This window comes from Mirounga angustirostris, unplaced genomic scaffold (genome assembly GCF_029215605.1).
Source record: "Mirounga angustirostris isolate CCGP_5_RB_7025 unplaced genomic scaffold, mMirAng1.0.hap1 SCAF_4, whole genome shotgun sequence".
Classification (NCBI taxonomy): domain Eukaryota; kingdom Metazoa; phylum Chordata; class Mammalia; order Carnivora; family Phocidae; genus Mirounga; species Mirounga angustirostris.
Window position 1 is genome coordinate 148,292,940 of NW_026991712.1, and position 25,814 is coordinate 148,318,753.

The 25,814-nt window shown below is 37.9% G+C and overlaps 1 protein-coding gene across 1 annotated transcript in view; it reads right to left on the reverse strand.

Moving 5' to 3' along the window:
* Nucleotides 1-25,814, reverse strand: part of ZYG11B (zyg-11 family member B, cell cycle regulator) — a 71,097-nt gene that overhangs the window by 9,198 nt on the left and 36,085 nt on the right. The window contains exons 4-13 of the mRNA XM_045897680.3: nt 21,558-21,698; nt 19,150-19,326; nt 17,553-17,617; nt 13,707-13,806; nt 13,402-13,452; nt 10,745-10,906; nt 10,591-10,638; nt 2,731-2,928; nt 2,547-2,599; nt 1,923-2,020 (exon numbers count right to left, since the gene is read on the reverse strand). Coding sequence (XP_045753636.2) covers nt 1,923-2,020; nt 2,547-2,599; nt 2,731-2,928; nt 10,591-10,638; nt 10,745-10,906; nt 13,402-13,452; nt 13,707-13,806; nt 17,553-17,617; nt 19,150-19,326; nt 21,558-21,698 — 1,093 coding nt within the window. The remainder of the gene's footprint in view (nt 1-1,922; nt 2,021-2,546; nt 2,600-2,730; nt 2,929-10,590; nt 10,639-10,744; nt 10,907-13,401; nt 13,453-13,706; nt 13,807-17,552; nt 17,618-19,149; nt 19,327-21,557; nt 21,699-25,814) is intronic.

Genomic DNA, 25,814 nt, shown 5'->3' on the forward strand with positions numbered 1-25,814 from the left:
GAATAAAATTTTCAGGGTGGTCACTCCACAGAGTAAACTTAAAAGAACACCTACACCTAAAAGTAGTCATAAAAAAAAAAAAAAAACCCACTTATATGAAAATACACTATTCTTTATGTTTTCTCTTCTCTTATAAAACTGTGAAAAGCCCATTGTTTGAGTAATAAGGAAAGAAGCCTAGAGATTAGAGGCTGGGTATAACATGGGATAGGCTGTTAAGAAACTAGGGAGTTCTCAGAACCTGTAGGGACAATAAAAGGAGGAAATTTTTGGATCAGAGACAGCTTATGTTTATGAATAAACTGGGAATTTAGTAGGAAGGGTCAGAAAAGCTTCCAGGTAGAAGTTTAGTTGGGTACAAAGCAGTTTTGTCTGTCACATCCCATTCCCTAAACACTCCTCCCCTGTCTATCCCACAGAAAAGAGCTTTTACTGAGTCCCCTTTTTGCAGTATGCACTGAGTTTTCATCAAAGAATAAGAAAGTATCTAATAAAATGTTACTGCTCTTTTCTACAAGACTATTGTTAAAAACAACACTCGCATTTCCTATATAAGGCCATTTATAATATCACCCTTATCGAGGTTCTATAAGCTTTTTTTTTTTTTTAAGATTTTATTTATTTATTTGAGAGAGAGAGAATGAGAGACAGCACAAGAGGGAAGAGGGTCAGAGGGAGAAGCAGACCCCCTGCTGAGCAGGGAGCCCGATGCGGGACTCGATCCCGGGACTCCAGGATCATGACCTGAGCCGAAGGCAGTCGCTTAACCAACTGAGCCACCCAGGCGCCCCTCGAGGTTCTATAAAAGAAATTTAATTTGTAGTTAATTGCTCAGAAAAGCTTTCCCATGAGGATATGGAATAGTTTTTCCTCCTTATATGGAAAGAGAATCCTGTAGCTGATTATTTGCAGCCCCGTCACAAAAAGAACATGAATCACCATGTATGGTCTACATATTTACATTCTATTATTTTCCCTATAATCTTTAATTTCTTTTCAAATTATTTTTCCTTGATCCTGATTTCTAATTTCAAATATTTTAATTTATACTTAAAGTGTTTTTACAATTAAAGTGTTCTTGTGTAATGTTTCAAATCATTTATGGATTGAGTTTTTATTAATAAATAAACAACAAAGAGTTGTATCACAACCCTCAAAAAAGAGTAATACAGAATCTGATCTAAATTCTTGCTTCTCCAGAGACTATGGGTGCTGAAAGCAGTATCTTATTAAACAATGGGATTTTGTGTGGATGAGGATTGGGCACTGGAATGAACCATAAACACTGGATTGCCTTAAAACTTTTGCTTTGTAAATGGACTCACTGTAGGCTCCTAATCTTCATACTCCATGAGGTCAGAACAGTGCCTCATTCACCACTGTCATTCAGTATCTAGTATTACTAAGCTAATTCTGAAAGAATAAATTTAGTTTATAACCTAAGATTCTGTCTCGCTCTTTTTTTTAATGATTTTATTTATTTATTTGAGAGAGAGAGCGAGCGCACAAGCAGGGGGAGGGGCATAGGGAGAGGGAGAAGCAGACTCCCCACTAAGCAGGGAGCCCGATGTGGGGCTTGATCCCAGGACCCTGGGATTGTGTCCTGAGCTGAAGGCAGACGCTTAACGACTGAGCCACCCAGGTGCCCCAAAAGACAGATGCTTAACAGACAGGCGTCCCTCTCTCTTCTTTTTAAAGTAATCTTGCTGTCCTACATGGGGCTTGAACTCATAACCCTGAGATCAAGAGTCATATGCTCTACCAACTGAGCCAGCCAGGCACCCCTAAAGATTCTCTTATATTGTATCTTTTAAAATCTGTATCCTTAAAAAAATCACTTCAATATACCATGTAGAAATGGTTTTCCTGCCCAAGGAGAATTTCACTGAAAAAAGAAAAACATAGTTCTTTTTGGTACGTACGATTCTTGCTGCAGACATGTTGCATGGCCCAAACTGCCCATAGCTGGACTCCTGGTGTTGTAAAACAGCCAAGTAATGGGAAAAATGGATTAAAGGACCTAAAATTTCAAAAGAAAAAAGTTACATCCTATATTTAGTGTCATTTTCTAAAGCAAAATTCCTGAGTTTTTCATTCTAGAAATTTCATCTACTATTTTCAAACTATAAGTGAACTATAGAACATCTTTTCTTTGTCTTAGCCATTTGAGAAAGGATCGTATTTGGCTAACAACCACAATCCTGAGATCACAACCTGAGCTGAAACCAAGAGTTGGACACCCAACCGACTGTGCCACCCAGGCACCCCAGCTGTAAGGTTCTTGTGTGTAGGCACCATGTCTTACTCATCTTTGAATTTCAAGAGCACAGAACAAGTCCTTGGCACTGTCTTCAATAAATGTGGAATAAGTGAAGAACTGATGAATGACAGGTAGTAGAAAAAAGTAACAATACTCTGATCCTTTTAAAAGTCAGTAAAAAGATAGATGCCTGAGGGAAAAATACATTATATATCTAGTAGGAATGACCTCTAAGAAAGCAAAATGACTAGGTTACTAGCTTAATATTAATTATCTTGTTAATTACCTGTATGCTACCATCTCACACTCTGGAGTTGGCCATTTCAAAATAGCTGAATGCTGCAAGACACAAGACACACAAGAAAGAACACAATATTTATTTAGCACTGCATTGCTGCATTATGAGACTCTGACAGTTTAACTACTATAAATGTTGTTTGTATGCTTCATGAAATACCAAATGACCCTACCAGATCATCCAGAAGAGAATTCCTCTGACTACGGCTCAATGTCCAAGCTTGTTCACCTCTAGATATTAAATGGGCAATAATCCCAGCTGCAAAGTAACTGACTTCCACTTCAACACTATGTAGGAGGCTACTGATGTGGTCTATGAAATCCTTCCACATTAATTCAGAATGCAATTCTTGTACTTCAGCTATATTATTCTGGAAAAAAAGAAAATATAAAAATTAAAGTATTATGAATAATAAATGGCTAAATGACCCTTTACCTTCTAAGAAGGAACCCACTGTGCTTAATAATAACAGTCTTCACTTTTGTGCATATGCCAATACATGTTTATATAATTGCAGTCTCTGTTCCTTCTTAGAATGGCTTCCCTAGGCAGTACATAAGAAGACCTCTGTTCACATGGGAAACAACTGAGGGGTTTCCAATTTAGACTGTTGTTGATCTTCCAAAGGATCTAAGATCCAACTTACTATTCTGAAGATTAATCCTTATTCTTAAAACTTCATTTGATCTACTATAAAATAGCAATTTTCTTCCTAACACGTTGATTCCATTTCTTAGGAACCAGGACCCTGAGCTTTTGATTGTTAAGAGACTATTCACTCCCTAGCTTAAGTCATTCTATAATAAATCAAAGTGAAAGGCATCATGTCCAAATGTATACTTTGTAAGGACTAACAAGTTTTCTTCTTCAATATGAAAAAGAGTGAGGATAGAAGAGACAAGTTTAACTATATATACTTTAGAATGTGTATAATCTATTTTTCACCAGCATCAATGATTAATCATCACCCTTCTCTAATCTCACACATTCAAATAAGAAAAGGCATTTCAGGGGTACATGGTGGCTCAGTTGGCTAAGTATCTGTCTTCGGGTCAGGTCATGATCCTGGGGTCCTGGGATCGGGCCCTGCGTCAGGCTCCCTGCTCAGGAGGGAGTCTGCTTCTCCCTCTCCCTCTGCCCCTCACCACTGCTCATGCTTTCTCTGTCTCAAATGAATAAATAAAATCCTTAAAAAAGAAAAGAAAAGGGCGCCTGGGTGGCTCAGTCATTGGGCATCTGCCTTCGGCTCAGGTCATGTTCCCAGGGTCCTGGGATCGAACCCCACATCAGGCTCCCTGCTCCGCGGGAACCTGCTTCTCACTCTCCCACTCCCCCTGTTTGTGTTCCCTCTCTCGCTGCATCTCTCTCTGTCAAATCAATCAATCAATCAATCAATCAATCAATCTTAAAAAAGAAAAGGTATTTCACATTTGTTTTTCATATTCTTCCCTATTTATATTTTTCACATAGCATTTTTATAGTGACAAAAACAAGAAAAGGAAGAAAAAAAGGAAAGTAAAGAAACAAACCCTTTGAGAAGAACACACTTGGAACTTAAAGCCCTAGAAAGATGACACATCACAGTGCTAAATTACAATTCGCAATGAATACAATCCACAATAAGTAAGAATCATCAAACACAACAGTAGATAGACTCCCCTCCCCAAACTTCATACTGTGAGATAGTATCCGATAAAAAAAAAAAGTAAAAACAAACAAACAAAAGAACGCCACCCCCCCCCCCAACAAAGACACCACTATTAAAACAAGAAACAAAGGAAAGATTTGGAATAGAGCAAAATAGAACATCAAAAGAATTATGGCCATTATTGGGGAACCTGTCTGTCTCAGTTAGTAGAGCATGCAACTCTTGATCTTGGGGTTGTAAGTTTGAACTCCATGTTGGGGGTATAGATTAATTAAAACAAAAATAAAGTTTTTTTTTTTAAGATTTTATTTATTTATTTGACAGAGAGAGACACAGCGAGAGAGGGAACACAAGCAGGGGGAGTGGATAAGGGAGAAGCAGGCTTCCCGCGGAGCAGGGAACCCGATGCGGGGCTCGATCCCAGGACCCCAGGATCATGACCTGAGCCGAAGGCAGATGCTCAACGACTAAGCCACCCAGGCACCCCAAAAATAAAGTTCTTAAAAAAAAAAAGAATTATGGCCATTCTTTCCTGCCATAAACAAGTTATTAGAAAACCAGACAAAATATATCAGAGAACTTTTTTTTTGATAGTGGGCAACAGGTATACAAGAATGTCTATACCTGAGAGAAGGTATGCAAATGGGGCAGTTTCCAGCATTGCTGTGCAGGTATGGGGAGCCTAAAGAGAATCTGGCAGTATTTGCTGAATTGAAGATGTGGTGTGGGGGCGCCTGGGTGGCTCAGTTGGTTAAGCGACTGCCTTCGGCTCAGGTCATGATCCCGGAGTCCTGGGATTGAGTCCCGCATCAGGCTCCCTGCTCAGCAGGGAGTCTGCTTCTCCCTCTGACCCTCCCCCCTCTCATGTGCTCTCTCTCATTCTCTCTCTCTCAAAAATAAAATAAATAAAACCTTTAGAAAAAAAAAAAAAGAATATTTTATAGGAAAACAAAAAATATCCAGCACCCAACAAGGTAAAATCACAATGCCTGGCATCCAATCAAAAACTCCCAGGCATGCAAAGTGGAAGGAAAACACAACTCAAAATGAGGAGAATAATCAATCATTTGAAATTGACCCAGAAGTGACACGTGTTATTTTTTTTTTTTAAGGATTTTATTTATTCATTTGACAGAGAGACACAGCGAGAGAGGGAACACGAGCAGGGGGAGTGGGAGAGGGAGAAGCAGGCTTCCTGCGGAGCAGGGAGCCCGATGCGGGGCTCGATCCCAGGACTCTGGGATCATGACCTGAGCCGAAGGCAGACGCTTAACCGACTGAGCCACCAAGGTGCTCCAAAGTGACACATGTTATAATTAGCAGAGGACAGTAAAACAGTTATCACAAATATATTTCGTATGTTCAAAAGTTAAGTAGAAACATGGAAGATATAATAAAGACCAAAATTTCTAGAGAAGAAAATGATGATGTCTAAGATAAAAAATGCATTGGATGATGGGCGCCTGGGTGGCTCAGTCGTTAAGCGTCTGCCTTCGGCTCAGGTCATGATCCCAGGATCCTGGGATCGAGTCCCACATCGGGCTCCCTGCTCGGCAGGAAGCCCACTTCTCCCTCTCCCACTCCCCCTGCTTGTGTTCCTGCTCTCACTATCTGTCAAATAAATAAATAAAATCTTTAAAAAAAAAATGCATTGGATGGGATTAATAGCAGATCAGACATTGCAGAAGAAATGATTACCGAATTAGAAGGCATAGCAATGGAAACTATCCAAATTGGAACATACATAGAAAAATGAACAAAGAAAATTAAAAGAGCACCAATGAGCTGTGAGACAATTTCAGGCAGTTTAATATATGAGAAACTGTAGTCTCCAAAGTCTCCAGTGGGTTGGGGGCAAGAAGAACAGTACAAAAAAAATTATTTTGAAGAAATAATGGCCAAAACCTTTTCAAACTTGATGAAAACTATAAACCTATAGATCAAAAGCTCAATGAATCCCAAATACAGGAACCATGATATAAATTACATCAAGATACATCATAATCATATCACTTAAAATCATTGCTAATCTCTTAAAAGTAGCCAGAGGAAAAATGTACATACAGAAGAATAAAGATAATGATGACATCAGATTTTTCACTTGAAAATGCAACTAAGAAAAAAGTTAACATCTTTAAAGTACTGTCAACCTAGAATTCTATATCTGGCAAAAACATCTTTCAGAAACGAAGGTTAAGTGAAGATATCTGCAAACATATAAAAGCTGCAGAATTAATCAACAGTAGATGTGCACTACAAGAAATATTAAAGGATGTCTCTCAGGCAGAAGGAAATCGATATCAGATAGAAATCTGGATCTACATAAAGGAAAGAAGAGTATCAGAAATAGTAACTATTTGGGTAAACATTTAAGTATAATTATTTGAATGTCCTTAAAAGATAATTGACATTTTAAACAAAAATAATGTCTGTATGGTTTATAACATATGTAAAAATAAAATGCATGATAATAGCATCAAGGAAAGAAGAGAAAAAATGGAAGCCTACTATTATAAAATTCTTATACATATATATGTATAAGAAATGTATGAAATATATTTGAAATTGTATAAAATCACTTAAAGGAAGACTGTGATTAAGGATGTATACTACAAACCCAATGCAATCATTAAAATAACAAAGAGTAATCACTAATAAATCAAGAGAAGGGATCAAATGGAATCATAAAAAAAAACTTAAACCAAAAGAAGGCAGAAAAAGAAGGGAAAACAAAGAACAGATGGGATGAACAGAAAATAAATACCAGGTTAATGAACTCAAATCTAACCATGTCAATAATCACATTAAATTTAAATGATCCAAACAGCCCAAATAAAAAGCAGATTTTCAGACTGGATAAAAAGGCAGGATGCAAGGGGCGCCTGGGTGGCTCAGTCAGTTGAGCATCTGTCTTCGGCTCAGGTCATGATCCTGGTGTCCTGGGATCGAGCCCCACATGGGGTCTGTGCTCAGTGGGGAGCCTGCTTCTCCCTCTCCCTCTGTCTGCCTGCCTACCTGCCTGTCTGCCTACTTGTGATCTCTCTGTGTGTCAAATAAATAAATAAAATCTTTAAAAAATTTTAAAAAAAATAAATAAAAAATAAAAAAGCAGGATGCAAAGTACATAGCTGTCTATAAGAAACACACTTCATTTTTTTTTTAAGAGAGAGAAAGAGAGTGTGTGCACAGGTGTGTGCAAGTGGGGGATGGGAGATGGGGGGGTGGCAAAGGGAGAGAGAGAATCTTAAGTAGGATCCAAGCCCAGCGCAGAGCCCAACAACATGGCTCAATCTCACAACCGTGAGATCATAACCTAAGCTGAAATCAAAAGTTGGACCCTTAAATGACTGAGCCACCCAGGTGCCCCAAGAAACACGCTTTAAATTAAAGACATATACATGTTAACAGTAAAAGGCTGTAAAAAGGTAAACCATGTTAACCTTAGTCAAAAGAAAGCTGGAATGACTATATTAAATGAGACAAAGGAGATTTCAAAGTAAAGAATATTGCCAGGGATAAAGAAGGTCATTTTATAATGATAAGGGGTCAATTAATCAAGAGGACATTTTAACAGTTTATGAACCTAACAGAGCTTCAAAATACATGAAGCAAAAATTGATATAACTGTAAGAAGAAATAGATAAATCAACAATTATAGTTGAAGATTTCAAAACTCCTTTATCAATAATAGCTAGAACAAATAGGCAGAAAATCAGTAAGGATACTTAAATAATAACAACAAATTAGACTGATAGACATTTACAGGACATTATACCAAGAACAGCAAAATATACATTCTTCTCAGTGCACATGGAATATTTACCAAGATAGATCATATTCTGGGCCATACACAGGTCTCAATAAATTCCAAAGGACTCAAATCAAAGTATGTTCTCTGCCCACAAAAAAACCTGTTAGAACCAATATTTTAAAATAAATTATTGGAAAAAAAATCAGTCACTAAGTAATGGAGAAAGATATGGAAGGAAGCACATTGGGTTGAATTAACATTAATTACCTCATGGAAATGAAAATGATTAAAGGCTCAGGACAGAATTTTTTTTTTTTAAAGATTTTATTTATTTATTTATTTGAGAGAGCGAGAATGAGAGAGAGAGAGAGAGAGAGAGAGGTCAGAGGGAGAAGCAGACTCCCTGCTGAGCAGGGAGCCTGACGTGGGACTTGATCCCGGGACTCCAGGATCATGACCTGAGCCGAAGGCAATAGCTTAACCGACTGAGCCACCCAGGCACCCGCTCAGGACAGAATCTTAAGCTTTTTAAATACACTTTTGTAGGGCGCCTGGGTGGCTCAGATGGTTAAGCGTCTGCCTTCGGCTCAGGTCATGATCCCAGGGTCCTGAGATCGAGTCCCACATCGGGCTCCTGGCTTGGCGGGGAGCCTGCTTCTCCCTCTGACCCTTGCCCCTCTCATGCTGTTTCTCTCTCACTCTCTAAAAAATAAATAAAATCTTTAAAAAAAAAAAAATACACTTTTGTATTGTTTGGTTAGTTATAATAAGCATGTATTCTTTTTGAAATTTAAAAAGAAAAGCGTTTTATTAAATAAATAAATAAATAAATAAATAAATTTTAAAAAGCATTTTTTTTTTTTTTTAAGATTTTATTTATTTGACAGAGAGAGAGATAGCGAGAGCAGGAACACAAGCAGGGGGAGTGGGAGAGGGAGAAGCAGGCTTCCTGCTGAGCCGGGAGCCCGATGTGGGACTCGATCCCAGGACCCTGGGATCATGACCTGAGCCGACGGCAGACGCTTAACGACTAAGCCACCCAAGCACCCTAAAAAAGCATTTCTAAAGCTCTATGAAAGCTCTCTAAATATTTAAAATGAATTCCACTTTTCCTCTTATGGTGATGTGAACCAACTTCTGTATCTAGTAATCCTATGAACCTTGAATAAAACAATCAAATACTATGATCTGTTTAATACTTTCCTATTTCTGGGCATTTGGATCTTTTTACATTTTCTACTTTATATATAACTAAAGCTATAGTGAATAGATAGGTCTTTAAATGCCAGCCCTTAGCTTTCCCAAAAATCCATCTCTCATTGTTTAGTATCTCATACTGTTGTATCTGTAAAACAAACACTAATCTACAACCTTTTTTACTCACTCATTTATGCCTCCTATTATCTAATTTCTCAAGAGCAGAGGTCGACTCTAAAATAGCTTTCACCACATAGGCACTTTTCCTATGGCAGTGATTAAGCATAATAAACATTTGCTCCGGGGTGCCTGAGTGGCTCAGTTGGTTAAGCGTCTGCCTTCGGCTCAGGTCATGATCCCAGGGTCCTGGGATCGAGCCCCACATCGGGCTCCCTGCTCTGCGGGAAGCCTGCTTCTCCCTCTCCCACTCCCCCTGCTTGTGTTCCCTCTCTCACTGTGTCTCTATCAAAAAAAATAAATAAAATTTTAAAAAATAAATAAATAAATAAACATTTGCTCCTTCACCTTTGCCTCAAAATCCTAGAGGGCTCACTTTAATCTATATCCAATATATTTATGGAATATCTAATTTTTTAAGCAGCCTTTTAAGTACTGATTATTAATTACCAAACATAGCATGTAAGAACAGTTAGAGGTTAGTAACATTTTTTTTAAAGATTTATTAACTCATTTTATTTATTTATTTATTGAGAGGGCGTGTGAGCAGGGTAATAAGGGCCAGAGGGAGAGGGAGAGAGAGAATCCCAAGCAGACTCCTTGCCAAGTGTAGAGCCAGACACAGGACACGATCCCAAGACTGATATCATGACCTGAGCCAAAATCAAGAGTCTGACACCTAACCAACTGAGCCACTCAGGTGCCCCAGTTAGTGACATTTTTTCATGAGATTTTTTTTTTTTCTGATTATAAAAGTAAAACTGCTCACAGTGAAGCTTTGTACTATATCAAACAATATATAATAAAGTATGTAATTTATGTTTTTCCTTTTAATGTGGTGAAATCTTAATATGTATACATTGTTTATAGCCTGCTTTTCTCACTTTATTATAGTGTATATTTTTTCTAATGTCATTAGGTGTTTACAAATAGAGAAGCAACTTTTTTCCTTTTTTTTTTTTTTTTAATATTTATTTATTTGAGAGAGTGCGTGTTCCTTGGGGGAGGGGGATGCACAAGAGGCAAAGGGAGAGGGAGAGAGAAACCTAAGGAGACTCTGTGCTGAGCATGGAGCCCCACGTGAGGTTCAATCTCACAACTCTGAGATCACACCCTGAGCTGAAACCAAGAAACCAAGAGTCAGTCACTTAACGAACTGCACCACCCAGGCACCCTGAGAAATAACTTTCAACATATTACCTCAGAAGGAAAATAATTAATTACAGCTTGGAATTTAGCAGGAAATGTTTATATCTTACCAAAAGTCCTAGGACTTTCTGTTGAATGGATGACTCAGTTGGGAAAGACTGTAAAAAGAAAGAGAAACCTATAACTACCTAAAGAACCAAATATAATAAATGAATACTTAAAATCAATCAATGTCAAAACTATAGGCTAAATTCCCATTCTAACCTCTAGAACCCGCATGAAGAGTTCTAACCCTTGGTTTTCAATAAAATGTCTGCAAGTGGTTGGAGATTCATCCGTGAGGTTCCAGAGTGCACTCAAAGTAAACTTCAAAGTAGTGTCCACTGAATTTTGATTGGTTTTTTGCTTCACTATTTGAAGAAGTTGCTGAAAGAAGAAAAACAATGAAATTCTCATCATGAAACTGTTATAATTAGTGATGATAATCACAAGTCATGAAAATTGGTCTCATGGCTTAAAACATTTCCTATAAACGTTTTTATAAGTACAACAAACATCTTCTTGGATCAGATTTTTCCTTCAACAAGAAAAAAGTATAGGATCTTCAGAAATACTTTATTATTCTGATGATACCTATAATCTAATACCCTGTAAATAAAATAAAAACCAAAATGATTAAAGCTTAGGAAAACTATCTTACCCAATCAGTCACATCATATATTCATTTCAGATCCTGGGATAAAAAAAGTGGAGGGGGAGAAGGGGAAAGGAAGCTAACATTTATCAAGTATCAGCAAATTATATCCTATATTATAGTATTGTTATGTCCATTTTTCAGGAGAGGAAATTGAGTCTGAGAAATATTAAGTAATTTGATCATAGTCAACTTAGTAAGAGAAAATAAGAATTGGAAGACCTAATTCTATCTAATTCCAAGTTTTCCTTAAGAAAATAAAGAACAAACAAATTATATACAATAGTAAGAGAATTAAAGTCTATATTGGATTTGAATAAGATAATAGCTTTGAAATTCCATTTGTAAATTATTTCTATCATAGCCTTAACCTAAGAAATTTAAGTCTGAAAGATAAATCTTTTGAGACCTAGATAAGGCACCCCATAATTCCATTTTTAGATTATAGTTTTGGGGGTAAAAGGGAGCTCTGTTCAAACAGATACAAGAAAACATTAATGAACACTATTACTTAAAGTTACACAATTCAGGAAAAAAAATTTTTAGAAATAAAAACATCTCAGTGCAATTATGTAACTTAATAGCATAGTGGCTAAGAGTGTGGCACTAGAATCTGCATCTATGTAACCCTGTTTGCCAATTTAATCCTTTGTTTCCTCATCTGTAAATTGTAGGTGATAATCAAGAGATTAAAAAAAGCTAGTGATCATCATCACTACTGCCACTACTACTGCTACTAATTCCTGCTTAAACTAAGTTTAATCTTCTCCCAAAGCATATAAGTGCATTACTTCCTTAAAATCTTTGAATATACCCCCAACCAAAATTACTGAAACACATATATAACAATGAAAAGCCGTATTTAAAACTAAAATGTCATCCCTGAAAATAGAAAAAATAAATAAAATCAGCATCCTTTTCTACTTATCTAACATATACTGTATTTTGTGCTAAGCACTTAGCATATATTACTTCAAATAATTTTTTTTTTTTTAAAGTAAGCTCTATGCCCAATGTGGGGCTTGAACTCACGACCAAGAGATCAAGAGTCTCATGCTCTACCAACTGAGCCATCCAGGTGCCTCCCCTTCAATTAATCTTAATTTCCTTTTCATTTAATCTTCATAATAACTGTACAAAGTAGTTTATCACCCTAAGTAAATTTATGTGACTGCCCAAGCTAGTAAGTGATAGAATTGGGAATAAACCCAAATGTGTCAACTCCAGAATTCCTACTCTTTCCATTATACTACCACAGCTTTCTCCTCTCTTTACATTACTCTTTTCATTCATATTGCTATTATTATACATATTAGACTGTATTACAACCATGTCTAGATAGCTATTTTCTCCAGTACTTCTTATGGACAGAAATTTCAGATATAATTCAATGCGAATCCCTAACATCTAGTAAGGTGCTAGGTACCTGGTAAGTACTCTACACATATTTATCAAAGGAATGACTTTCTCATTACATACATAATATGTAAATCAGAAAAAGGGAGTCTTTTGGGGTACCTGGCTGGCTCAGTCGGTGGAGCGTGCAACTTTCGATCTCGGGGTTGTGGGTTCGAGCCCCATGTTGGGTGTAGAGATTACTTAAAAATAAAATCTTAAAAAGAAAAAAGAGGGAGTCTTTCATTTGACTTTTTCATTTACCATTACTGTTTCAACACCTCATGCCAGGACTGTAGCAAGAAACTCTGAACTAGACTTTTTCCTCCAGTCCTCCCTAGGACACTGTTTATATTTATTCTATGTAAAGCTTTTTTAACTTTTCACTGTTCGTTGTATCATCTCCTTAACTGAGTGTAAGCAAGCAAAATTACTTGTTAATTATTTAAATTATCTTTTTTCCCAAAGCATCTAGCACAATTTTATGCCTACAATAGTCTCTACATTTTCTTCATAAATAACAAAATAACAGAATTTTAGGTCTAGGTAGGATCTTAAGGCTTATTTCGGCTCCTATGGTTCACATAATTTGTCTTAAGTTCACAAACTGACTTTACAGTTAGATCCTAGGTCATCTGACTCCTAGTTCAGGGCTTTTTCCATCTCTGTTAAGGAATAAAGCTGCCTCTATAAAAATAAATGAATACATCCAGTTAGAAGTAATGAAAATAATGTTTTGAAATATAAAATGTCAGAAGATACACAACACTGCCTGAAAACAATGAAAATGGAAACTGTGTAGTGGTCTGCACAGAGGAGATAATAGACTTACCCTGACAATGAAGAGCTCAGCACCAAGCTGTGCAGTTTGTTCTGTAGAAAGCTGCAAGCAAGCAGAAGACAAAGTAAATGTCCAAGAACTCACTAGTGTGAGTTTAATATCATTCACCGCAACAGACTCCAAAGGTCAGACTAAAATCTCTGATCAACATGGAATTCTGCAATATTGAATGTAGCTTGAATAAACAGGCTGGCAAAGAGGCTAACTTCTCTGGCACCCAGATTTTGGGGAAAATAGTAACTGTAACAGGAAATAGCTGCCTACAGAAAATTGTTCAATAATAGGAGTTCAGATACCTTGGCAGCCAGGATGGAAATGATAGCAACTGCCATCCTTTGCATGTTTTGATCCTCATGGTTGCAGAGCCACTGCATGACAAGCTTGGCGGCTTCAAACCTGAAAACACACAAAAGGTTTCCATGAATGAATCCCGGAGGTGCACGCAGTTTCAGAGCTCTAGCTGGGAACTGATGCTACAATTTAGGTAGGTGAGAAAGAACGGGAAAATTCCTAATTGACACAGAATAATAATTACACTTGAGTGTTTTGGAAATGGTGCCTAGTTGTAAATTCTGACAACACTTTGCAAAGAAACAAGAGTTTGGGAAATATGATCACAACTATCTGGCATTTATCTTCTAGAATTATAACATACTTCTATCCCGTAGTAATTTCTATACTGTATTGAGTATTTTCTGGGTCCTTATAGTACCTAGCACAACAGAAATATTCATTTATTCACTCACAAACATTTATTGAGCCCCTGATTTGTGCCAGTTACTGTTCCTGGTGCTGGAGACAGAGTAGTGAACAAAACAGAAAAATATCTCCACTCTCATAGAGCTTACACTGTCGTGTGGAAGACAGATAATAAATCAAACAAGTAAGTAAAATATGTGGTATGTGCTATAGAGAAAAAAATTAAGCAGGTAAAGAGAGAATATGAAATGTTGAATTTTAGGTAAGGCTACTTAGGAAAGGCCTCACTGAAACTTTTGAGGAAGTAAGAGAGCTGGCTGTGTGGACATCTAAGGGAAAACCATTCTAGGCAGAGGGTGGAAGACACAACGACCCTGAATTGGGAGTATGCGTGGAGGTTTTGAGAAATAGCATGGAAACCAGTGAGAGCCAGAGCAGAGGGAACAACAAGAGTAGTACTAAGACATGAGGTTAGAAGTAACAGGGGAGCCAGATCATAGGGTCTTTGTAAAGAATTAGCTTTTACTTGGAGACGGAAAGCCATAGAAAGATTTTGAGCAGAGATATGACATGAACTGACTTATGTTTTTACTAGGATTATTCTATTAGCTGTGTTTAAAATAAACTTCAAGAAGGAAAAGAAAGAAGCAAAGAGAGCAGTTCAGAGGCTACCACAATAATTCAGGAGAGAAATCACTTTTAGTCTAGTCCAAATGGTAGAAATGGAAGTGAAGAGAAATGGTTGAATTCATGATATATTTGGAAGATAGGTGGATTTGTCAAAGGACAGAATGTGGGGTGTGAAATGAGGAGAGAAATCAGGACGACACACCAAGGAATATATCCATAATATATCTTTCATCTTTCAAGACTTGGCTCAAATATCACTTCCGCTGAGGAGCTTTCCTTGACAAGTTTATTACTGCTTTCTCACTGCTCCTTAGTATTTGTTTGTAACTCTGTCAGAGTGATTATCTGTAGCCTCACATGAATCCCCCATTGGCCCGTGAGTTCCTTGAGGTAAAGGACTATGTCCTATTCAGCCCTTTATACCAAGAACCCAATACAGAGCTTTACACATGAATAGTGTTTAATACATGTTGGCTGAATTACAGAGATATAAATTACTCCTCTGCAAATATCTCTCAAATTTACTGTTACCTCCTTTCTATTCCCAAGGCCATCTCAGATTCTTTTACAGTAGATTCCTAATGGGCCGTTCTGCCTCATTGTTTTCCCTTCAATTTGTGCCTACACATTGGTAATATATAAATCTGTCAGAGAACTTAGGTATGATGTCATTCCTGTACTCACAGTATTTTCAGACTCTAACAATGGGCCCATACTTTCAAATCTTTTTTCCTGCCTACCCGATGCTTACTGCAAAGTGGACTGCTCATTAGTCCCCAAACATGCCCACAATTATGATTAAGATAGCCCTACCGTTAAAAGAGCACAGATTCTAAAGCTCCTTGTATTTTGGGGTTTAAATTCTAGTTCTACCTAATGTTGTTGATAATAATAAAATACGTTATTTTATCATATGAAGCAATGCAGGAAAGTCGTTAAGAACATCACACATTCTGGAGTCAGCCCAGTTTCAAATATCACTTCTACCACTTACTAACTTTGGGAACCTGGGGCAATTTCCTTAATCTCTCTGAACTTCAATTTTCTCATCTGTAAAATAATAAGATCTATTCAATAGGATTGTTGTGAGGATTAAATAATATTACACATAAAACTTAAAACTTAGTACAGAACTTAGCACATACCAAGCTTTTGATAAAGGTTTTTTTCTATTATTATTATAAACTTCCTCTGTACCTGTATTTGTGCAGATCCCACAACATAAAACAATCAATTCAACCAGCTCTCATCTTCAAAGCAATACAGCAAGGATGTAAAAAGTAGAGGTTCTGGATTTAAATCTAAATTCTGCTACTTGCTATATCTTAATCACCTTGAGAAAGTTACTAAACCTCTCTCTGCCTGTTTTTTCATCTATAAAATGAAAATTATAAGAATAACAATTTCACAGGACTTTTGTATGGACTGAATAAACATATGTGAAACACTTAGCACAGTGCTTGGCAATAGAAGTGCTTTATACAGGTTAGTCGTTATCTTTATTATCTCAAATGCCATCACTAACATGAAATCTTTAATGATCACCAATCAGATGAAATCTTTCCCTCCTCGTTTGGGGGCCCAATGCATTCTGTCATCTTCTTCTATGAAAAATTCTGTCTTCTGTCATACTCATTTTTCATTCATTCATCCATCAAACATCCACTTAAGCACTAGAGACAAAGAGATTAACCAATCACAGTCTCTGACCACAAAGAAGCTCAAATCTAGCAGTGTATTGGCTAGATCAGAGGTAAGTAAAGTTAGCTTACATATAGTGATTTTATAGCTGTGGGTCCAGCTGCCTGTTTTCTAAAGTTTTATTGGAACATAGTAAAACCATTTGTGTATATATCATCTTCAATTGCTTTGGAGGTACAATGGCTGAGTTAAGTAGTTGCAACAGAGACCCTATGGCTAATAAGCCCAAAATATTATTAGTTAGCCCTTTAAAAGAAGTTTGTCAACCCCTGGGTTAGTTGACAATTTTCTTTAGGAAAGTGACTATGTCTTTCCTACATATGACTTCATGTAATCAGTACAGATGCTCAGTATTTACAAAATAAAATTAGTAATCTACATGAGAGATATATGTAGTTATATTTTTATCCAAACTATTTATTTGAAATAGTAAATGGAACATCTCATTCCTCAGCTGTGCCAGATAACAGTGTACTGTTACCCAAATAAATCACAGTAAAATTGCTGCTTGAGAAATATACGTTTCATTAAATCATAAGTATATTTTCTTTTTCAATACCATCATTAAAAATTATATTTAAAATAGTAAGATGACAAAAAATCTTTTTTAGCTCTCAAATCACATCTTAGAAAGCAAGGGAAGAACACTTTATATTTACTTGAATCCAGCTATGTAACCTCCCTTAACCTCTACTTAAAAAGTTTCTTCTATAATTCAGTATCAAATAACAATAATAATAAGAGGTATGATACAGAGAAAAGAACACTGGACTTGAGTCTTTCCAGCCTTGCAGTTACTAGACACAAAACCATGAGCAAGACACTGAATCTATATGCCTCAGTTTCTTCAGCCTACAATACTGTGTGGATATTCTAAAAACTGTAATAATATAAATTTTTAAGCAAAGGGCTACGAAAACAGGCCCATCTGTTAACAGGAATGTCTAAACACTAAATGAGAGAAAGTAGAGTTAGCATTCTTTAAGGTAGTGTAGAATCCCATCCACTTGATTAACTATACACCAAGGATATGCCAACTGGTAAGAAATGGCCCGAGACAGAATTCTAAAATTCCATTTTGGCCCATTTTAAGTTCTGGGGCTAACACTTGCCTGTTGAATGGAACATCTTGAAGGATCCGGTCACTGCAAAGTGAAAGGAGGCAATTCTTCTGTAACTAAAGAACCAAAGGGAGAAAAAAAATTCCTGAATAAAATATTGTTTTGTTATTTTTTAACTAGGTGTAGCTTCTGTAAAAAAAGGAAGATCACTGATGAAACACCAATTATTTCTTACAACTTTTGTTCTGCCTCCCTACTTTTGAAAGACTAACTTCCACTGGATCCATGTGAATTTACTTGCGCATATTTTTGTCTTTTCTATTAGATGAGACAGGATAATAAAAAGAATTAATATCAGCTAATCTCCCTCCCTTCCGGTGACCTTTGGGTGGGTCCTGCTTTGTCCTCTATCCACCTGGCTCCCAGAGGCCATAAAAACCAAAGCCTAGGGGTGCTTGGGTGGCACAGTCGGTTAAGTGACCAGCTCTTGATTTCAGCTCAGGTCAAGATCTCAGGGTCCTGGGATTGAGCCCCAAAACATGCTCCACTCTCAGCGGGGAGTCTGCTTGAGGATTCTCTCTCCCTTTCCCTATACTTCTCCCCGAACCTACACACATGCATGCTCACTCTCTAAAATAAATCTTGGGGCTCCTGGGTGGCTCAGATGGTTAAGTGTCTGCCTTCAGCTTGGGCCATGATCCCAGGATCCTGGGATCCAGCCCCGCATCGGGTTCTCTGCTCAGCGGGGAGCCTGTTTCTCCCTCTCTTCTACTGCTCCCCCTGCTTGTGCTCTCACTCTCTCTGTAAAATAAATAAATAAAATCTTAAAAAAAATAAATAAATCTAAAAAAAAACGAGGGATGCCTGGGTGGCTCAGTCAGTTAAGCGTCTGCCTTCAGCTCGGGTCATGATCCCAGGGTCCTAGGATAGAGTCTGCCTGCCACTCCCTCTGCTTGTGCTCCTTTGCTCTCTCTCTCTCTGACAAATAAATAAATAAAATTAAAACAAAAAACACACACACAAAAAACAAAGCTTAAAGCTCATCCAATTTGGCAACTGCCCTCAATGAGGGAAGCTGGCTTTAATGATCCACTCACCAATCTGGATTGCCATTTTTTTTTAAAAAAGATTTATTTGAGATTTATTTTTTGGCCTCTGAGTATTTTTTATTAACTTGCCAACTGGCTGCTAAGTTTTAAGAATTAAAAATATGATTTTTATATTTTCAATTTTCATCTGAGGCTAGGACAGGTTATGAAGCCCACCATACAGCTAGAAGTAGAAAACCCACGTCTTACTCATTTCTGTATGCCAGTACTTGACAGTGCCTGGCTCAGAACAAATGTGCTATGGCTATTTGCTGAAATTATCACAAAGTCAAGATTGAGGGGGAAGATGAGTTTTTTATGGTTTGCACTATTTCCCTCAGCATTTGGATTTAAATACTTTTAGGCAGGGAATGTACTCTTTAGTTTTCTACTTCTCTGTTTTCCTACACTCAGTCATACCATAAATTTATTACTTTACCGTCTGTCTACAAAGGCATTTTAATTTCCAGCCTTGGTCTATTAAATTGAACTGTATGTTGGTAGAAGATGGGTAGGGGACACTAAAAGGACTATTTGAATAGGAATTCCCACATGCTTACCTGCTGGTGATTGGGAAAATGTTCCATAGCTTTGAGCAGCAAATGGGTCACATCAGCCAGGAGTCGGACAGGCATTCCTGCAGCAAGATCCTGCTTAGTTAAGTTAAACACACAGGCGCTTGCAGCAAGTTGTACTGGCAAATTCATAGGGTGGTTTCTCATCCCAGTAACCACAAGCTGGAAAAAAATTAGTTCTCTTTATTCACATTATTAATACCAGCCCTCTTAACATAGAAACTTTACTTTGTTGATCTGTAACAATTTCTAAGATGTCTTATCTTTTTTATCCTCATGTGCAAAGAGCCTAGGGCATAGCAATCACTTATCAACACGTAGTTCCTGCCCACCTGGTCCAGGAAGGTATCGAGTTGTTCATATCGAGGGATTTTTCTGTAGGGCTAATGAATCTTTTCTATTCAGATAACTCATCTTTGTATTTCCCAGACCTAGTACAGTGCCTCTTATATGCTAAGCACTAAATAAATTCTTACTGATTTTAGAGTAAACCAGTAGCAAACTTTTCACTTTCAAATCCCCAACATTCAGTTTCTTGAGAACATTGCTAAAGTTATAGTACAATAAAATCCATTTGCTTCCCTCTGGCCTAGATAACTGTTTCTCATCTTTTCCCCTCTCCTCAGACCCCAACAAATCCTCCCAATTGTCACTATCAGCTAAAGAACCTTGCTTCCAATTACACTGAGAAAATTGAAACATTCAGAAAAGAACTTCAGATTCTCACTACTACATGCATCCTCCTTATCAGTACATAAACATGCATATGCTGCCTTCCTATTACCATAAATTATCTTTTTGGGTTCCCCTCTAAAGGTAATCCCTCCACTTACATGCTACATCTGTCACTTCTTGTCTACTCAAGGACATTGCTTTGGCTGTTCTTCTATCTCTTATATCAATTTTTTATTCTGTACTGGATCATTCATATCAGCATACAAAAAAGCTATTTTTCCTCTCATCTTAAAGAAAAAAACCCAAAAAACAAAAAAACAGTTCCTCAGCCAACTACCATCTTTTTCCTCTGCTCTCCTTTGCAACTAACTAAATTCCTTAAAAGAATTCTCTATATTCTTTCATTTCTCTCTGCACCATTCTCTGAATGAATGAATGAGTAAATATTTCAGATCAGGACTAGAGGTCCTTTGTTGCTCAGGTTCACAGTAACCAAAACCAAAAAAAGATAATTCATATACTAAGTGCCAATATCCTCTGGTATATATGGAAGGGTGACTGGTGTTAGAGATAACATCCCAGTGACTGAAATTTTATTGGTTTCTGTCCAAGCACCCCATTCTCAAAATTTAAGATAACGGGGTGGTTAAGTAATTTCTGGCTCTGCCACTAACTTACTGTTACTTAACTGTCACATACCTTTAGTTACACAATCCGTAAAATAAAAGATAAAACTTATCTATTGGAATTGTTGTGCCCACTAAATGAGGCATCAAATATAATACAGTCCTACACTCACTGGTTTCAAATGTGTATTAGGATTATCTTGGGAGATTATTAAAATGCAGATTCTTGTACCTCATCCAGCCTAATTGAGTCTAAATGTCTTAGAGTGGGGTTCACAAATATGCTTTTAAAAATAAATAATATTCCAGACTTCTGGTGGACAAAGGACCACAATCTGATAAACACAACCCTAAGCAATTAACAAAAATTAAGAATCTTTCTTTCTTGGGGCACCTGGGTGGCTCAGTTGGTTAAGTGACTGCCTTCGGCTCAGGTCATGATCCTGGAGTCCCTGGATCGAGTCCCGCATCGGGCTCCCTGCTCGGCAGGGAGTCTGCTTCTCCCTCTGACCCTCCCCCTTCTCATGTTCACTCTCTCTCTCATTCTCTCTCTCAAATAAATAGATAAAATCTTAAAAAAAAAAAAAAAAGAATCTTTCTTTCTTGCTCTTCAAAAGCTATCTTGGTTAAAAGATTTTAATTGGGAAATATCATGAATTAATGATGAAAGCACAGGTGGTTCAAAAGTGGCATGGGAAGGTACCTTATGGAATTCCAATATTATATTTCTTTAAAAAGTCCATATGGAAGCAATACAATACAGTGTTGTGATTCCAGTCATATACTTCCATTTTCTACTGTAGATGGTGAAAAAAGTTTCACACTGGTCACTGGTTTTAGGTAGTTAAAGGTGAAGTGGAAGGCATTTATACCGCTTACTGACACTACTATAAAACGTCAATAACACTAGGCAACTACCTTCTCTCTTTCTCATTTATGGCTAACAGCTGAAATCATACCTCATCAATCCCATTACCAAACAAACAAACAAACAAAGACAAATGCAAATTTTCACCAATTTTCTTCACAAAGCCATCATCTGTATCCAGGGAGATAATTTCAAAATTTTTGTATCCAGTTTCTTATTCTTACCTTTAAAATTTCTGGCTTTGTTTTTTCCATCACATGAGTCAGGCTAAAAAGGTGAAATAGAGCTTCCCGGACAAAGAATGCCCGCTCACTGTAGCGCTTCAATGCTTCTGCAATCTGAGTTTCATTGGCTTCTCCAGACACCTTTGAACATAGCCATAAGATTAGCTTTTAGGATTTCTTCAACCCTCTAACTTTCTCTAGCCAAACATCATTTGTATACATGGCGTCCAGGATAGCCATTTAAGTCTTGAAACAAATGCGAATGATTACTTTCCAACCCACCCAGAACAGTCATCCTATGAAGGTGCTAAAGAGATGTATGTTAGATAGACTTACCCTACTATAAGCCTATAGTTAACATTTTCTATACTGCACCTTAAGTAAATCTTAAGATATTTAACACTATTTATAAAGCCTTACCATGTGATTAGGCCCTTATCTGTCTCTTAGAGTAACTCCTTAATTCCCCTCAACTCATGTTAAAGCTACACTGGCCTTTTTTTCCTGATCTTTCAATAAGCCAAGCTCTTTCCCAGCAAAAGGCCATTATATATAACATCTTCTCTGACTGAAATCTTCCTCTTTCTTTGACTAATTTCTAGTCATCCTTCCCTATTCAAGTTAAATGACACTTCTTTAGGGAGGCTTTTCCTGACCCACCAATCTAAATCAGGTCTCCCTAAACATCTCCTTCATAACCATTATCATAATCCCCCCACTCAACTGATCCATTCACCACTGTACCCCAACAATTAGCATTATGTGTGGTTTAGAATAAGCGCTCAATAAGTATTCACCAAATAACTGTGTCAATTAATTCCCCCAGATTTATCTAGCTCCCATTCAGCATCAAGAGATTCTGTTCAGGGACACCTGGCTGGCTCAGTTGGTAAAGCATGCAACTCCTGATCTCAGTTGTGAGTTAAGCCCCACATTTGGTGTAGTGGTTACTTTAAGATTTTATTTATTTATTTATTTATTTATTTATTTGAGAGAGAGAGCGTGCATGTGCGCGCGTGAGTGGGGGGGGGGGCAGAGGGAAGAGGGAGAAGCAGACTCCCCATTGAGCCGGAAGCCCTATGTGGGGCTCGATCCCAGGACCCCTGAACTTTCTCTTAGATTTTTTTTGATTTGTAAAGACAGTGAAATACTGTGTGAAATAAAAAAGACTGTAAGAGGGAAAATGTTTAACGATTATCTCAGTAAGACTTAATTTACCCATATTTGGTTGATTCAACTGCTTTATAATATCTATATGAAATACAGCCTCAAGTTATCTTTGAATGTAAAATTAAAGAACTTTCGGGGTGCCTGGGTGGCTCAGATGGTTAAGCGTCTGCCTTCGGCTCAGGTCATGATCTCAGGGTGCTGGGATCAAGCTCCGCGTCAGGCTCCCTGCTCAGTGGGAAGCCTGCTTCTTCCTCTCCCCCTACTGCTCCCTCTGCTTATACTCTCTCACTCTCTGTTGAATAAATAAATAAAATTAAAAAATATATATTTAAAAAAAAGAACTTTGTTACTGGAATGTTAAATATTCTAAATGAATTTCATTGCATGTATGTTTTATTCAGTGATCAATACTTCTCTAGCCAGTGGGCGCCTGGGTGGCTCAGTTGGTTAAGCGACTGCCTTCGGCTCAGGTCATGATCCTGGAGTCTCGGGATCGAGTCCCGCATCAGGCTCCCTGCTCGGCGGGGAGTCTGCTTCTCCCTCTGACCCTCCTCCCTCTCATGCTCTCTGTCTCTCATTCTCTGTCTCTCAAATAAATAAATAAAATCTTTAAAAAAAAAAAAAGAAATCTTTCTAAAAAAAAAAAAATACTTCTCTAGCCAGTGATAAACCCTCAAGTCAAGTAGTCTGACTCCTCAAACTACAAGCATCTTCAATTCAACCAATTTCATATACTAGATGATAAAAAAACAAGTATCTGTATGTACCGGTTTCTGCAAACAATTTAAAATAGAGGTGGGGCACCCAGGTGGCCCAGTCAGTTAAGAGTCCAACTCATGGTTTTGGCTTAGGTCATGATCTCAGGGTCAGGAGATCGAGCCCTGTGTCAGGCTCCATGCTCAGTGCAGAGTCTGCTTAAGACTCTCTCTCCCTCTCCTTCTGCCCTTCCCCCCTGCTCTCTCTCTCTCTCAAATAAATAAATAAAATCTTTAAAAAATTAAAAAAAATAAAACAGGGGCAACTAGGTGGCTCAGTCAGTTAAGCGTCTGCCTTCGGCTCAGGTCATGATCCTGGGGTCCTGGGATTGGCCCCGCATTGGGCTCCCTGCTCAGTGGGAAGCCTGCTTCTCCTTCTCCCACTCCCCCTGCTTGTATTCCCTCTCTCGCTGTGTCTCTGTCAAATAAATAAAACCTTTAAAAAATTAAAATTAAAATTAAAAAAAATAAAATAAAAAGTACTTAGTAAATGTTTTTTGAAATGGATCACCTCTTCTGCCTAAAGACTTATATGGATCTTCACTGCGTATTGATTACTGCAGTTCAATATAGGAGTCTTAGTTCAAGGGAGAAGTCTAGCATATAGATCTAAGGACCGAGAAATTTTTAAATATTTAGAGACCTGGGAAATGAGAAAGAACCAATAAAGGAAATTAAGCATGGTAGTCAGAAAAGCTTGAAAAAAAGATAAGAGTGATATCTAGGAAGCTAAGTAAAAATGAGAATATTGAGTTTTGCACATTTCCAGTGATTCTCAGGAACTGGAACCACAGCTTAGTAGATAACCCCAAAGTCTGGGAATGAGATGGCCAACGAATCCTAGTTGTGGAAAAATGGAAGGTTCAGAAAACTGATGGTGACAGAAGAGCAAATTGGGTGGGGAAACAATGACAGAGTTAGAAATTCTATGGTAAGAAAACCCTCTGTGTTGGGACTAGAAATTGAGGGGAAAGTAAAGAACTAAGATTCTCCAACAGAGACAATGTGATGTAGTGGAAAGGACACATGCTTTGGAATCAAACAGTCCAAGATACAAAGGCAGACTCCAGTATTAGCTGGCTGTCACCCTTAAAGCCATTCCCCCTGAGGACAATAATACCTCTCTCACACAGTCAAGAGATCAAACTAAGTAATACACATGAAAGTGCAAAAAACAAACCTCTTGTTCTTATAACCACCCACTCAGAGTACTATACAATGCCTTATAAAGAGTACTGGGGAGTCACAGTGTCTCTAATTCTTGCATTCCTTAGTGTGGCCTAAAAAAACAAGACATGTAATGCCAAAAAGCCAACCTCAATTTATTAATTTTTTAAAAATATTCACTTATTTGTGTGTTTGTTTGGATTTGGGGAGGGGCACAGAGGGAGAGGGAAAGAGAAACCTAAGGAGACTCTGCACTGACTGCAGAGCCTGACATGGTGGTTGGGGTGGCGGGGTTGATCTCACAACCCTGAGATGATGACCTGAGCCAAAACCAAGAATCAGATGCTTAACTGACTGTGCCACCCAGGTGCCCCCTCAACTAATTTAAAGCATCACAATCCTAAAACAATCATTTCAGACAAGTGTTTCAACAACTTTGCTAAACTGGACAATTTTTTTTTTTAAGATTTTATTTATTTATTTGACACAGAGAGAGAGAGAGAGCACAAGCAGGGGAGTGGCAGGCAGAGGCAAAGGGAGAAGCAGGCTCCCCGCAGAGCAGGGGAAGCCTGATGTGGGACTCGATCCCAGGACCCTGGGATCCCATGACCTGAGCCGAAGGCAGTCGCTTAACCAACTGAGCCACCCAGGCGCCCTAAACTGGACAATTTTTAAAAAGGAGATGTGGCAATCTCAGCTCTCCTCCCTTAACATGACTTACTATTTTTCAGTTCTCAAATCAGTAAATAATTTAAAAAGAACATCAATTTTTGTATATAGTTGAACAAAAGGGAAAGTTCAATGATCTCTTTTTAAGTTTGTGTTTTGTTTTGATTTGAGTAATCTCTACACCTAACATGGGGTTGACCTCATACCCCAAGATCAAGAGTCCCATGCTCTTCCAACTGAGCCAGTAAGGTGCCCCCCAATGACCTCTTTTTTTTTAATTTTTAAAAAAGATTTTATTTATTTATTTATTTTTATTTGACAGAGAGAAACACAGCGAGAGAGGGAACACCAGCAGGGGGAGTGGGAGAGGGAGAAGCAGGCCTCCCGCAGGGCAGGGAGCCTGATGGGGGGCTCGATCCCAGGACCCTGGGATCACGACCCGAGCGGAAGGCAGCCACCCAACGACTGAGCGACGCAGGCGCCCTCTTTTTTTTTT